The following is a 14,098-nucleotide window of genomic DNA, read 5'->3' as shown; positions in this document are numbered from 1 at the left end:
ACAAACGTATCCCACTGTTCGAAGCTTTTTGTTGCAGTCTGTCTGCTGGTGGTGCAGTTTATAACAAAGGAACCCGAACGAGAACTGGCAAATGTATATACAGTGAAGCCTCTTAAAAATAATTTAAATTAAGTAGAAAGTTAAATATTTTTTTATTTGAAAACAGTAACTATAAAAATTAAAGCTAAATTATATAAGAAAATATTTTGAATTCAAACATTTAAAAATACCTTTAAATGTAAAAGATAATATATTTTTCATTCCATATGATAGACACCCAGAAATCGAATAATTGGAATGACTACTGTACCCACACATGCACTCTACTCTCTATTTGCATGAGTGTGTGTGAGTGCATATGCATGTTGGTGAGGAAGAGGAAGCAGGAAGCAGAGGTAGTAGCAGCAGCAGCAGCAGCAAATAGCCCCTCTGAACGTCGGCGCCACTGTGCGAGAGAAACGGCAACACACAGAGACGAAAGGGGAGATTTCGCAGCCGACGCCGACGTTGGCAGAGACGTCTGCGAATAAAATTCGCGCTTTTGGCTCTTGATTTGGCACAGACATTGAGCATTTGATCGCCAACTGCCGGCAAACGCGGTCCGGTTTCGCTCTCTCTAATTCTCCACCATAGTCGCCAAAGTGTTCCTCTTTTTCTTAGCATTTTTGCCTTCGCCTTCACCGACTTTGGTTTATCTCTGTCGGTGGAAAATCGGGGCCCATAGCCCCATAGCCATAGCACATAGCCGCCATACAAAATATAAAGCCAGACAGTTTCTGGGCTGTCGCACAGTTCATTTTGCACCAAATGGGAGACAACAACGAGACGAAGAGAGCCAATAAAAAAAAAAAAAAAAAATGGTTAAAGAAATTCACAAATTAAACTTTACTCGCGCGAGTGAGTGTCCGTGTGAGTGCGTCAAGGTGTGAGCGCGTGTGTGTCTTCCAACAAAAGCCAACAAATGCAACGGAAGTTGTCAAGCCATAATCCAAGAAAAAGTTCAAAAACGGAACTACCAAACATATTGTGAAATTCGAGCGAGAAAGAGAGAAATGGAGGTGGCGACAAAATCCAACGTGCTTTCTGGAACTTCTGGGTTTTTATATTTTCTACCAAAAAGGAATTAAAGCACTGAAAAGAAACGAAGAAGAAGAATAAGAAGGAAAAAAAAAAACGACAATCGAACGAAGAAGAGTAGGTTCTGGTTATTTTTAGAATTTTGATATCACAAGGCAGCAGCAGCAGCACTCTAGGCAGCTTTTTTTTCGCTACACTACAAGAAAAAGTGACGCAAATGTATGGCCGAGTGTCTGTGTGTGTGGTGGTAACCACATGATTCTACATATTTCCATATAACCCACACAAAGACAGGCGGAACTTTTTGTCGCTCAAATATTAATTTTAGACAGTATGTAGGTTTTTTTTTTTTTTTACCCCCAGACAAAGCTCACATGCTCGCCACAAAGTTTTTCTCGCTGTGTGCGTGTGTGTGCCGAGCGATCAAACCGAAAAGTTAGGCTCAGGGTTAAGGGCACCACAAGAAAAAAAAATCAGCGGCTTGATCAGAAAAAAAAAAAAAAGCATGTGCTGCACTTTTGCAACGGAGAGCGAAGACACCCACACACATGCATGTAAGCCGTCTGCAATTTGAGGTTAGGAATGCCCCACCCAAGCAATGGCTGCTCATTTATGTACTGAAAAAAATACATATGGTTCGTACACACACATATATATATATACGTATATATATATATATCGAAGCAAATTCGCAATTATTCACAGTCCATAGCTGTTGGCGATCGTTGGCTGTTTTATGAGGCAAAAGAAAACCCGAAAACCAGCTAAAAAGATAGTTAAAAAATACTTTGCAAAAATTTTAATACACCCAGAGCCAGTCAGCCAGCCAGAGACAAAAGAGAATTTGCAAATGTGGTAGAGGCACGTGTGTGTCTCAGCTGTGTGTGTGTGTTTCTTAGTTGAATGTATTTGTGAGCGATCACGCACGTAGCTTCGGTTAGTAACAGGGCAGAGAGGCGAGAGAGCTCTCTAAAGAGAGAGAGAGCTTAAAACGCCGGTTCTTTTTTTTTTTTTTCTTTTTGACGCTCTCGCCGTTTTCTACTGTGCTTCTTGTCTTCTTTTTCTTTTTTTTGTCTGTCTTTTTTGCAGCTTTCATTTCCTCTGCTTGTTTCTTTACAGCGTTTCAAATTTAGAATATCAAGGGTCTGGCCAGGAAAGCAACCAAATAAATGTACTCGAATTTTTTGCACAGAATTCTGAATGAAATGTAATAACTTGCCGCCTGATGACGTCACTACGAAAGGCCACCACACCAGACGTCGGCTATGTGGTCATTAGCACTCCCCAGTGTTCCCAGTTTTTCAGTTCTCTTCTCGCTGCTAGTGCCTCGCTCTTCATATGACTAATTTTGGCATTGTTATTGCATAAAATTGACTGACGGAGGAGAAAAAGAAAAAAAAAAAATATATGTGTGGCGCGTCGCATGAAGTCATCGAGACAACTACAATGGCAACTACACATAACCCGCAGAGATCGTTAACCTTAAAGCTGGGACATTAATACAAGGCACAAGGTCGTTTCGTTTCCCTCGCTCTGGCCATCCCTAGGGGGCAGTCAGTCAGTGGCTGAGGAGGCGTCCGCCATTTGCTGCACTTTTGGTTGCCAGGCGCGCCGAACATCTGTCTCTTCAACTTAAAAGCCCACCAAACAAAAAAAAAGCAACAAAAATGAGGGAAAAACCTGAACTGGGCTTGGCTTTTTATATCTACATCTTCAACTTCAACTCCAGCTATACTCCCATGTACTCCAAAGTCTCCTACCTTGCGCGCTAATCAGTGACCGGGGCTGGTTTTTGCAACAGTCAGGTACCTGAAGTAGCGCGCGTGGTGGCAGACATATATCCGCCATATCCGACATACATGCAAAGTATATAATGCAAATCCTTCAGAAAAATCCCACTTGAATATGTATATTTTTTGAAAAAATGTCTCCCATGTCTATTGTACTTCATCAGGTGCTCTGGTGTCTATCGTAACCCGGCACATGTTGAAGTACACTCAATATGAGGCGAATGTCAATCGAAAAGTTCTTGAAATCGTAGCTAATAGTGTTTTAACTCATGAATGTAATATTGTAAACGATGTTTTAATAATAAAATACATATAAAATTGAAATTTGATTGAATATAATAAAAGATTGAATTTTTTGGGTCTGGGAGCTTTAGATTTTGTTAAAAGTTTTAAATTAATATTGATATTTTTCTATACTCCTTCATAATTTTCCATTTAATGGGCGTTATCATAAATTATTTCATTCAAAAAATTCATTATTCAAAGCTTTCTTTTGTGTTTTCAAATTATTCAAAGAACTTATCACATTATTAGGTCATGAACTTCAAAAAAAAATAAGTCATTATTCATAAAAAAAAAGTCCACCACAATATTCTCATAATATACTTCATGGTCTAACCACCTGATCGGATTTCTAAACAGGTTGCGTTTAAAAATACATTTTATGTCTGGAATAAATATAAACAAATCGTTTATCAATGACTCAATGTCATTTGAAGTTCTGCCAGTTTAGATTTCAAAGAGAAATGTCAAAAAAAGCTTAAAAAGTGGTCATCTATTTTTTCCCATCAAAACCACTTCATAAAATAGCTTAATAAAATTAAAAATTAAATTTTAAATATTTTTCATTTGTTCTAAGCTTTTAAAACTAGTGGAAATAATACATTATACCATCATTTCTATACGATACCTATCGCAAGCTTTCTCTGTGCAGAAGTGTGGCCAACGCAAAGCTCATGGATATTTTAATAAACATTGATTCATTGATTTTTAAAGCAAAATTAGTTTGAAAAGTAAAGTTTTATAAATTTGTAGTTTTAGCCAATATAGCCGCATGTATAGAAGCTTTTTTAGCCATCCGTGGTATGTCCTGGTATTTTCTTTTAATACCCCCGTGCTGCGGTATTTTTTGGCGTTCCGGCTGCGTTCACACTGACCTACTGGTAAGGTCGGCATAACATTTATTTTATAAATTTTTCGACTTTGCCATTTGCCACTAGATCTATTGTCAAAATTCCAACTGAACGTACCGCCGACGCCACCGACGCCAATCTGCAGGATATCAAGACCAACGGGGATAGAGTTTCACTAAAGGACATAGCCGAATAACAAGATGCTGCGATCTCTGGCGAATACACGAAACGAAATTGGAGCTTTGCGCTCAGTGCTCCTGCGATCGAATACCGTTAGCTCCGGCCGACGATCCGGCGCTAGTTTGGGCGTCCGTGCCCTCAGCTGCCAGCTAAACAATTCCCGGAATCTCCATAGTATCAGGTAAAAATCCTCCTCCCCCAATTCGTTGAGGTTAGAAATGGTTGTGTAATATTGCAAAATGCGTACACTGCAGCGGAATTACTAGATGCCCCCCAAAGGAGGTCGGCTGAAAGGGGGGGGCTATGATTGACAGTGTCCCGTGTCCCAGTACTTAGCATCAATCAGTATGTTTTCCGTATTAGTCGTATGTATATACACATATGTATGCATGCGTTGTGCGTGGCTAGTTGCTGATTTGTTTTATGGCCAAGGTCGAACACACGCTCCTATATATCGCATGATGCGTGATAGCGCCGTCGTGCTGATAACCTGGAAAATTTTTGTCTAGGCTAATTGGTCACCTTTTTTGGGACATTGTTTACATCCAATGCGTGTGTGATTGAAAGGTGTAGTGACGTGTACGTGTGTGCGTGCGTAAACAACAACAAACCAACAGCTGATTGAGCGGCCATAAATTATTAAAAGTTAATCAAACTAACTAAAACTAGTAGTTGGAAACTAGAAATTAATAGTTATATTATTTTTAGTAGGAGGATTGCCCTTCTCCCAACTACCCAACAGTTTTCAGAACATTATTTTCTTATTTTTAGGTGTAATCTAACCACTAGCCCGCCAAAGCCCCTGACAGCATGGAGCTACAACTTTGCCCGCGCTTACTCCAGCCTGCCAGAGCACATGAGGGTACCACTGCCCGCCCTTTCCCCCACCATGGAGCGCGGTTCGATTGTTAGCTGGGAGAAGAAGGAGGGTGACAAGCTCAACGAAGGTGATAGAATACTTTTCCCTTAAAAAAATACCAACTAATTCCAAGTACATCTCATTTTAGGTGATTTGCTGTGCGAGATTGAGACGGATAAGGCAACCATGGGCTTTGAGACACCGGAAGAGGGTTACCTGGCTAAGATTCTCATCCCTGGTGGCACCAAGGACGTCCCCGTTGGCAAGCTCCTGTGCATCATCGTACCCGATCAGGGCAGCGTAGCAGCTTTCAAAGACTTTAAGGATGATGGACCAGCACCTGCTGCCGCTGCCCCACCACCACCTGCTCCAGCAGCAGCTGCACCGGCACCAGTAGCTGCGGCTCCTGTTCCAGCAGCCGCGCCAGCACCCGCCGCACCAGCACCCGCTCCAGCCGCTGCCCCAGCGGGAGCAGGTACGGGCCGCGTGTATGCCAGTCCGATGGCCAAGAAACTAGCCGAGGCACAACAGCTGCGTTTACAAGGTTGTTCAATCCCAACTAATGCCAATCTCAGTTCTCCATCCCAACTATTTACATTCCATTTCGATGCACCGCATGATCCGCTTGACTAAAATTCATTGCAAATCACCTTCTGGGATGGGAATTATTCACGTTCCTTCCCGTCACCAAACCCACTCTATATTGCACTTTCCTTTGTCGCCCCTTGTCCAATTGTTCTGTTACTAATCCGCGGCTTTTGTGTGCAGGCAAGGGCAGTGGAGTCCATGGCTCAATTAAATCTGGTGATCTTGCAGCCCAGAAACCGGCGGCCGCTGCTGCAGCCCCATCTGCTGCTCCAGCCAGGGCCCCAGCCGGAGCTCGCTATCAGGACATCCCGGTGACCAACATGAGGGCAATCATCGCCAAGCGCTTGTTGGAGTCCAAGACAGAACTGCCTCACTACTATGTCACCGTGCAATGTCAAGTGGATAAGGTAAATGATCTCAAAATTCTTCCAATAACAAACTATAACTAATATTTTTAAAATCCAGTTGTTGAAGTTCCGGGCTCTGGTCAACAAGAAATACGAGAAGAAGGGTGTTCGTGTATCCGTGAACGACTTCATCATTAAGGCCACTGCCATCGCCAGTCTTAAGGTGCCCGAGGCCAACTCCGCTTGGATGGGCCAAGTGATCCGACAGTACGATGACGTCGATGTGTCGGTGGCTGTTTCTACGGACAAGGGTCTCATCACACCGATCATCTTTAATGCGGATCGCAAGGGTGTCATTGAGATCTCCAAGGATGTCAAGGAGCTGGCAGGCAAGGCCCGTGATAACAAACTGAAGCCACAAGAGTTCCAGGGCGGCACCATCTCTGTGTCCAATCTGGGAATGTTCGGTGAGATATTCTTTAAAGGAATAATGGATTTTGTAGATCTTTAACCTCATTTTATATAAATTATAGGTGTTAATCAGTTCTGTGCCGTAATTAATCCCCCGCAGTCGTGCATCCTGGCCATTGGTACCACAACGAAACAGTTGGTAGCCGATCCCGACAGTCTCAAGGGGTAAATGATATCCTAGTTTTATACCTTCCAGTACTAATCATCTATCTATCCTTTATAGCTTCAAGGAGGTTAATGTATTGACCGTCACCCTGAGTGCTGATCATCGGGTTGTAGACGGCGCCGTGGCTGCCAGGTGGCTGCAACACTTCCGCGACTACATGGAGGATCCAGCTTCCATGATATTGTAAGCACCCGGCACGAAACAAACATTAGTAAGGGACTCCAACGAAAGATGAACATTAGATGCTGCCCTCGTTAGGCGGGGGATTTTTCGGTCGACATTAACTAGATGGACGTGTGGATTCTAATCGGTGTTATAATATATATATACGTTAATAATGTGAATTTTTAATATTGGTTTGGCCATCCATCCTCATTGCAATATTGGCAGTCTCCAATTTTAGCACTTGCATAAAACTGATATATATTTATAAAAAAATAAATTGTGTAAAATTCGATGTAGTTTAATGCTGCCATGATTGTAGTACACTCAAAAAACAAAACTAGCATGATATTCAAATTACTCACAAAGCTGTAAATTTCTGAAAAAAAGCATACACAATTATGATAATAAGACGTATGTATGTTTCGATCGAATATGTTGAACATGATCGACTAAAAAGACGAAAGTAACTAGTTGAAAGTCCAAAGACGCGTTGAATAAACCCCAAAACACACTCACATGTACTAGCCAATTCATAAAAGAACTGTCTTTTATTTATTTAAGTGTATACTTCCTTTTTGGGATCACTGGAAGTACTTTAGACTTGAGGATTACTTGTTGAAATGGAGGAGTTTTTAAAGTGGTTGGGTTACAAGTGGAAAATACTCATACGACACGTGGTACGGAATAAAATATTTATTTTATAGAACTGTTAATGTATGAGACTTTATATTTAAAAGTAATAAAATAATAGTAATGCTTAGATTACTAGTCTATAGATCAGCGATTAAAGTTCTTGCTATCGATGTCAAAAAATTACGTATACGCCTTGTTGCCAGAAACATTATCACTAAATTATGCAAATTTTGGTATTTTTTGTAAAATGTATTTTCTGAAATAGAGTTTCTCTCATCATTAGCTATTAATAGCACTTTTCACCTTTGGTTTATAGTATTATGTAACTAGTTTATTGCCAAAAAGGTTACGAACTAAGCAAACACAAGTCGCAAGTATTTACAAAAAAAGTTAAACTAATGTCAGTTGGAGGTGGATGGGGTTAGGATGGGCAATCACCACTGGGCGGGACCCAGCTGGCTCCATTCGGCCACGTAGCCAGCCTGCTTCTCCAGGGCGTTGATCCACTCCTCGCCACCGTAATCGATGAGGGGCAAAGCGCCCTTGTAGTTGGCGGGCAGGACGGCGGGGTCGAGGAATTTGTGCAGTGACTTCATGTCGCTGCCATGGAAGTGCATCTAAAAGGAAGACAAATAATTAATATATTTATAAATTAAACTATTTTTTGTAGTAAAACTTACCCTCTTGTTAAGCTTCTCCTTGACGAAGGGCTTGAAGAGCGACCAAACCATGTTGAAAATGAAAGGTTGCTTCACAAAGTGAACCTCCTTCATGCGCAGCGGCATGGCCTCCTGGATGAAGGTGAGCAGTCGCTTGGAGAAGCTCGGCGACAGGGCCTTGACCTGTTTCATCGCCAGACCATCAAAGTCCATGATGCAGACCACACCACGCACCTGGGTCTCCTCCTCCAGCTGGGCGGCAATGTGGACCATGTAGAGCATGCGGAACATATCGTCGCTGGTGACCTCGCTGGGGTCCCACAGCTTTCCACAGTTGACGATCAGGACACGACGTCCCTTCTGATCGCAGTTCTTCAGGACATTGATGACACTGCCCTTCACGAACTTCTCCCTGACCTGCTCCACCAGCAGACCTCGGACCAGAGAGGCATACTCCTTACGGAAGGCAGCGGTGGTCTTCATCTGGAAATTAAATTTCAAGGAAAATTATTAGATGGATAATCGAGTAATTTAAAGGAAATATTTATTAACCCATGACACATACTCCCTGGGGAAGTTTGGTAGTCGTGACATAAGATTATTAGCCCGATAAGGTTTCGACCATTGGCCAAGACAATAAAGTGGTCATAAAAACTATGCGGCTTCCTATGATGATAAATTATAAAATGGCAAAGGTTCGATTTATAATCTAATTCTACCACGTCATCTTGGCAGTTTCTCCACAAAAGGGAGGGGGGGCATGGTATGGTATTACTAAATATATGTACAGGCTATATTAATACATAAGTATTATTCAGGCGAATCCGATCGGATCGAAATCAGGTCCGCTTATCGCCAGTTTCTCTGCCTGGTCAGCGGGTTCAAAAGCAAAAGTTATCAGCGCCAGGGAATTGAAAACGGTCTTGTTTTTTCATAGCTGATCGTATGTTCTCTGGTTTATAATATCCCATATATCAGCTTACCTAGACCAAATATGAGGTGGCATTTTTGTTCCTTCTCAACTTTACTTATAATAAATTTAAGTTTATTATGTTTTTAACGACTTTTTAGTGTTTGTTATATGAATACTAAAGATTTAATAGCTCTAATAAATATTAACATTAAAAAAACCCTTAGTACTCTTAGAGTAATCTATATCTGATCCCCTCCAAAAAAACATATTTTCTCTATACTATTAATACTTATAGATCAGTCCCATGGTTGAACTTAGGTTAAAGACCCCATTTTTTGAAATTGTTCTAATGTCCGATGTTTGCTGATAGTAAGCTGGACGAGACAGTGTTCCTAAACATTTGATTATCTCTCGAGTTGTGAACAAAAATATGGATTCACTTGCCGGCGTTGATAAGCCAAGTCACTGGGTCTTGTTTCTAAGGCGTTCGGTCATTCGAAATGCTCCAATGAATTCCAATAGTCTTAGAAATGCAGTATTGTGAGGCATAAATGGAACAGAATTGTGATAATTCTGGGGAATAATTTTTATTTTCAGCTTAAGATTCGTCAGTGATATGAGAAAGGGATTTATAATATAAGTATATTTAATATAATACTTAATACAACGATTAATATGCCTAACCCTCTATTCCATCTTATTCTCAACAGATTAGTCATTATTGGGAACATTATTTCATCATCTTTAAAATAAACTTTGCATTAAAAGATTATTGCAAATACATTTTTGAAAAGTTTTTATATTTTTAAATTAAGTAAATTTAAAGTTATTACTTTTGTTTGTTGTTTTAAATATTCAGAGCTTTGTTTTAAATTCTCAATATTTTTTGTATTACTTTAATCTGCTTTGTTTTTTTTTAATATTCAGAGTTCTGTTTTTAATCCTCAGCATTTTTATATTTTTCTGGATTACTTTAATCTTCTGTTAAAGGACATCCTCATATTTCTACGAAATCCTGCTTTCTTTTTTTGAAAAATCGAAATAATTTATTAATATTTCAAGGAATTCTCATAAACCTCTAACTTTTGGGGACTTTAACCTTAACTATTATCCTGCCTATACCATGTTAAGTTTAGATAAAAAACATTTTTAAGATAATTGAAAAATACAAACCTTTTCCAGAGCACCCTCCGGATAAAAGTGGCAGGCACGCAGGAAGACTGTGAGGAAGGCATCGTCGTCCTTGTAGTTCAGCTCCGGAGTGGCTTTGAGCAGCTCCCTCAGCTTCTTGATGGACTCCGCCTTGACCTCCTCCGTTTCCCGTAGCTCCACCCGGGCGATTTCCACGGTTTCTGGCTTGAGATAACCCAGTCGCAAGTTAAACGCCTCCTCGCTGATATCGTTGGCAGCCATTATATCGTCTTATTGGTTTTTTTTGTTCGTCGATTAATTTTCGGGGCCTGCGTGTTCAAATTTAAATTCGAGAAATGCGTTCTGTATTAGTTTTCTAAATCACACTGATTGCTTTTTGAAAATTGCCATTTAATGGCAACAGCACTTTCTGTTTGTTTGGTTTTATCGTTTGTTTTGTGAATGGGTTGTTGTTTAAACAATCTTCCAGAATTAAGCCATGATTGGTAGTAATTTCTCCTTTTCAGATATTTATTTACCTAAGGCGACTTCTAACGATTTTCACTGTTGTGGGGTTTTTTCAGAGTTCTTGATTCGTGCTTCCTCGCGGCTCGTTCGATTCGAGTCAACTGAATTTCGGTTTGCATTTGGAAACCCTTGTGAGTTAACTTCTATACTATATATATACAATAATATCAGCTACGACGACGGCTTCGGCGACTTCGACAGCGGCGTTGGCGATAAAAAAAATAGCAGCGAAGCGACCGAGGCGCTGGCAGAGCCGATCACAGGCGTCTTGACTCGACTTCCATTTCCATTCCTTATCTGCCGGAGCTACAAAACAGAACATAGTCCAACACAAAAGACAGAAAACCCTATTCCAAAAAAAGGTCACCATTACGGCTGTCGATCACCTTTACCCTTAAACCCCAATGAACCTCCAAGTCCGTAGGCCTCAAAGCCCAGCATAATGCTGTCTGAGCGCTGACATGTCGTCATTGATCGTGATGTTTACACGCGTACCAAGTCTTGAACTTAGCTCGCCTTGCCTTAAACTTACCCTTGCTCCATCTCCATCTCCTAGGCACGTAATAAAAAAGGCAAATTTGTTAAAAAAATAAATATATATATATTTCAATTAAGTGCTTAAATAAAAAAAAGGTTAAGCCAGCCTATTGACAGCGGAAACGCAGCCGCAGTTCATAAATCCAGTCATAGTAGTCATCAAGATTTTAAGATAACACCAAAATGGATGGATCTACGAGTACCCTGTACAAGATCTTAAGGTTGCTTCAATTGTTATATCTGAGTCAAAAACTATTAAATATAAACTAAGTTTATTTTTATAATATCCAGACATAGTTAACTATTAAAGTTCCTAATTAAAACCCCATCAAGACTCTTTTTATTACAATTCTTAAAGGGTATCTAGAACCTCTTTTGGGTAAAGTCCAATATGAAATTCTCGAGTGATAACAGCTCCCAAAAATATTCTACTTCTAGGGTTATTATCGAACTTTTCTTGTTCTGCTGCAAATAGAGCTGTCAACAACAACAACCAATGTGAGGAAATTCTAATCACAACTCATAATCCTTATCAGTAAAGCAGCGACGTAAGCAGAGCAGCTGGCAGCGCAGTCGTCGATGACTTGAGAAATTTTGATTGTTTTTGGTGGAATTGTTGTTATGGTAGGCAGGTGGGTGGTGGGTGGTTGGGTGGTTTGTGGTGAATCTTTGGCGCATTTTCACACCTTTACGGGGCATTGAATCGGATCGTGAATCGGCGATCGTAGTCCGTTATCATTGTTGGCCACTTTTGTTGCTGCATTTCACATTGTTATTACTGGAACGTGTTCGGTTCTTTGTTTTGAAATTCATGTCCCAAACACAAAACCACTTTTTGCTAAAGTCGATTTTATACGTGTTCTTATTGAATTACAGTGGTCTCTGGAAAGAAAGAAACTTTAATATTTTAAAAGAACCATTATGGAAAATAATGGAATGGAAAGGGGTTTGGATTATGGAAAGGTTTTATGTCCTTAAAATTATAATTATTTTTTTAAACTTTTTAAGCCCTTTTCTTAATAATTTTACTGTACTTTTTATAGTCTTCTACTTTACTTATATGGTGTAGTCATAGGGCAAAGTCTGCAACTTTTGATATGGTTTGTTGTTGAGGCTTCGACGACGTTTTAGTCGTCAACCCCCTTGCCTTTGTTGCTATTATTTTATTGTTGATTGTTCATACTATTGTTGTTTTCGATTTTGTTCAAGTATTTGACTTATTTTTTTGTTATTGTTTTTTTTCACTTACTTATTTGCTATTTAGTTGCCGAGCGTATTAATTCATTCTTTCAATTGTTGTTGTTGATTTTGCTATTGGTGCTGCATCAGCTTCTGGTTTTTTTCACTGTTTATGTACAATTTAAATATGTGTATTAACTAGATAACACTCTAGCTTTAATATAGATATTTTTCTGCAAGTATTAGTAGAGAATGTGTGGCTTTAATTGTGAATTTAATTTCTACACAAGAACACAAACGAAAGATTTGATCAACAAACTTATCTCCAAGCAGGCACAGCTGTAGGGTATTTCAGATTAAACGATTGAAAAATAAATATTTTTTTCCTAACAATTACACTTATTAGCTAATTCCTGACTACCTGTTTGATCAGATTATAAAGTGTGGTAGGATTTATTGAGGATATGCAAAAGTCCATGACTTTAGGACATGATATTCACTCCCACTTTTTAATCAAAGTTATATATAGCATAGATCTTATCTTAAGCACTTCGTCAAGTATTTCAAAATACAATTTTTAACCGGCTTTTGTGGCATTATCAAGCGATAAATATGGCACCTCAAACGCTAATCTTTAGATTAGCAAAGTATACATAATACTTAGATTCTATGGCTTCCGTTAAATATTGATAAGCCGAAAGCAAACCCCCTAGCAAAGAACTATTACGGATGATAAAAGAATGGTTCCCCAACAAGGCACCAATTAAGATAAATGGTCTCCATGATATACAGGCTTTGTCTATCTGGAGAACTTTTACCAATAGTTCATTGAGAAATCAGATATTGAACTTTGTCAAGTAAGTTCCAGTATCTCTGTAGTAAGACAGATATTGCAATCAAAAGAAAACACCTGCACAAAGTGCACTATTTCAAAATTACAGAAATCCATTCTCTCAACCAGACAAAGTATATATCACGCTGATTTCCCCGTTCGACTTTGATCCTTTAGTAATCGCTGACGTCGGAAGTGCCGAGAACAACCCCATGGAACAAAAGTCAACAGAAGTGTGTCATTCGTTGGGAAATATTAGTCCAAAGAAAACATGTACTAGGGAAAATCATGGAGGATCTAACTGAAAATGTATTCTTGGAAACTTTTAGCAAATATCATTAAAAATAGGTAAAACCATAGATATTATCTTCGTTTTCGGCGATTAACAAAAAACCTGCCTTGTCATGAATAATATTTCGAAATATTTTAAGTGACTAGGGACAAGGTCACAGACAACATTGTAGGGGGAATACTTTTATAGTTGACTTGGGAGGTCAGTTATGGTTGTTTTAAGTACCAAGTCTATTCTTAAGCACCTAAAAAAGTTGTAAGAAAGTATAATTTAAAAACTACAATGTAATTTTAAATTAAAAGTATTTTCAACTAATAAATGGAGATACAAATATTTATTGACAACACTGCGTATACGTAATATTTTGGAAGAGGAGATCATAAGGATAATTTATTTAAGTGTTGTATGTACATTCTAAACTTCTAACTCTATAAGTAGATTATTTCAGCATTTAAGAAACCTAACCATCATTGCGTATACGTAATATTTCTTACAAATTTCACATTTTTAGGAAAATTTGCTGACCTTTATATAATAACATTAAGTAATTAATCAACAAGTTATTTGGCTTCAATACATGGTTATTATCTTTATGACAGCAAGGCGTTCGTTTCCCCC

The 14,098-nt window shown here is 39.2% G+C and overlaps 2 protein-coding genes and 1 long non-coding RNA gene across 3 annotated transcripts; 2 read left to right on the top strand and 1 right to left on the bottom strand.

The window, feature by feature from the left end:
• Window positions 1-487: 487 nt before the first annotated feature.
• LOC122321690 (uncharacterized) lies at window positions 488-2,745 on the top strand. The gene is made up of 2 exons (XR_006246216.2): window positions 488-1,194; window positions 2,197-2,745. It is a non-coding gene; the product is annotated as an uncharacterized lncRNA (long non-coding RNA).
• Window positions 2,746-3,853: 1,108 nt separating this feature from the next.
• On the top strand, window positions 3,854-7,317 carry muc (dihydrolipoamide S-acetyltransferase muc). Its single transcript, XM_017243690.3, has 8 exons — window positions 3,854-4,030; window positions 4,088-4,361; window positions 4,952-5,127; window positions 5,188-5,583; window positions 5,808-6,034; window positions 6,093-6,441; window positions 6,508-6,610; window positions 6,669-7,317. The coding sequence occupies exons 2-8, from the start codon at window positions 4,201-4,203 to the stop codon at window positions 6,796-6,798; spliced, it is 1,542 nt and encodes a 513-aa protein (XP_017099179.3). The 5' UTR covers window positions 3,854-4,030; window positions 4,088-4,200; the 3' UTR covers window positions 6,799-7,317.
• A 396-nt stretch (window positions 7,318-7,713) lies between these two features.
• Window positions 7,714-10,776, bottom strand: LOC108126919 (retinaldehyde-binding protein 1). The gene is made up of 4 exons (XM_017243691.3): window positions 10,652-10,776; window positions 10,155-10,441; window positions 8,090-8,551; window positions 7,714-8,026 (listed from the first exon to the last, which is right to left on the bottom strand). The coding sequence occupies exons 2-4, from the start codon at window positions 10,392-10,394 to the stop codon at window positions 7,844-7,846; spliced, it is 885 nt and encodes a 294-aa protein (XP_017099180.2). The 5' UTR covers window positions 10,395-10,441; window positions 10,652-10,776; the 3' UTR covers window positions 7,714-7,843.
• Between the last annotated feature and the right edge of the window lie 3,322 nt (window positions 10,777-14,098).

Source organism: Drosophila bipectinata, chromosome 2L (assembly GCF_030179905.1).
Source record: "Drosophila bipectinata strain 14024-0381.07 chromosome 2L, DbipHiC1v2, whole genome shotgun sequence".
NCBI classification, from domain to species: Eukaryota; Metazoa; Arthropoda; class Insecta; order Diptera; family Drosophilidae; genus Drosophila; species Drosophila bipectinata.
Note: the sequence above shows the minus strand (reverse complement) of the source record. Positions and strands in the feature narration are given on the sequence as shown.

What these genes read in the sequence shown, in the direction of transcription:
- LOC108126919 (XM_017243691.3), bottom strand. Translation starts at nt 10,394, where the DNA reads ATGGCTGCCAACGATATCAGCGAGGAGGCGTTTAACTTGCGACTGGGT. An exon ending in CGGAGGGTGCTCTGGAAAAG is followed by an intron (nt 8,552 to 10,154) that starts GTTTGTATTTTT and finishes TTTAATTTCCAG; the next exon opens with ATGAAGACCACCGCTGCCTT. An exon ending in AGGAGAAGCTTAACAAGAGG is followed by an intron (nt 8,027 to 8,089) that starts GTAAGTTTTACT and finishes TCTTCCTTTTAG; the next exon opens with ATGCACTTCCATGGCAGCGA.
- muc (XM_017243690.3), top strand. Translation starts at nt 4,201, where the DNA reads ATGCTGCGATCTCTGGCGAATACACGAAACGAAATTGGAGCTTTGCGC. An exon ending in ACAACAGCTGCGTTTACAAG is followed by an intron (nt 5,584 to 5,807) that starts GTTGTTCAATCC and finishes TTTTGTGTGCAG; the next exon opens with GCAAGGGCAGTGGAGTCCAT. An exon ending in GATCCCGACAGTCTCAAGGG is followed by an intron (nt 6,611 to 6,668) that starts GTAAATGATATC and finishes TATCCTTTATAG; the next exon opens with CTTCAAGGAGGTTAATGTAT.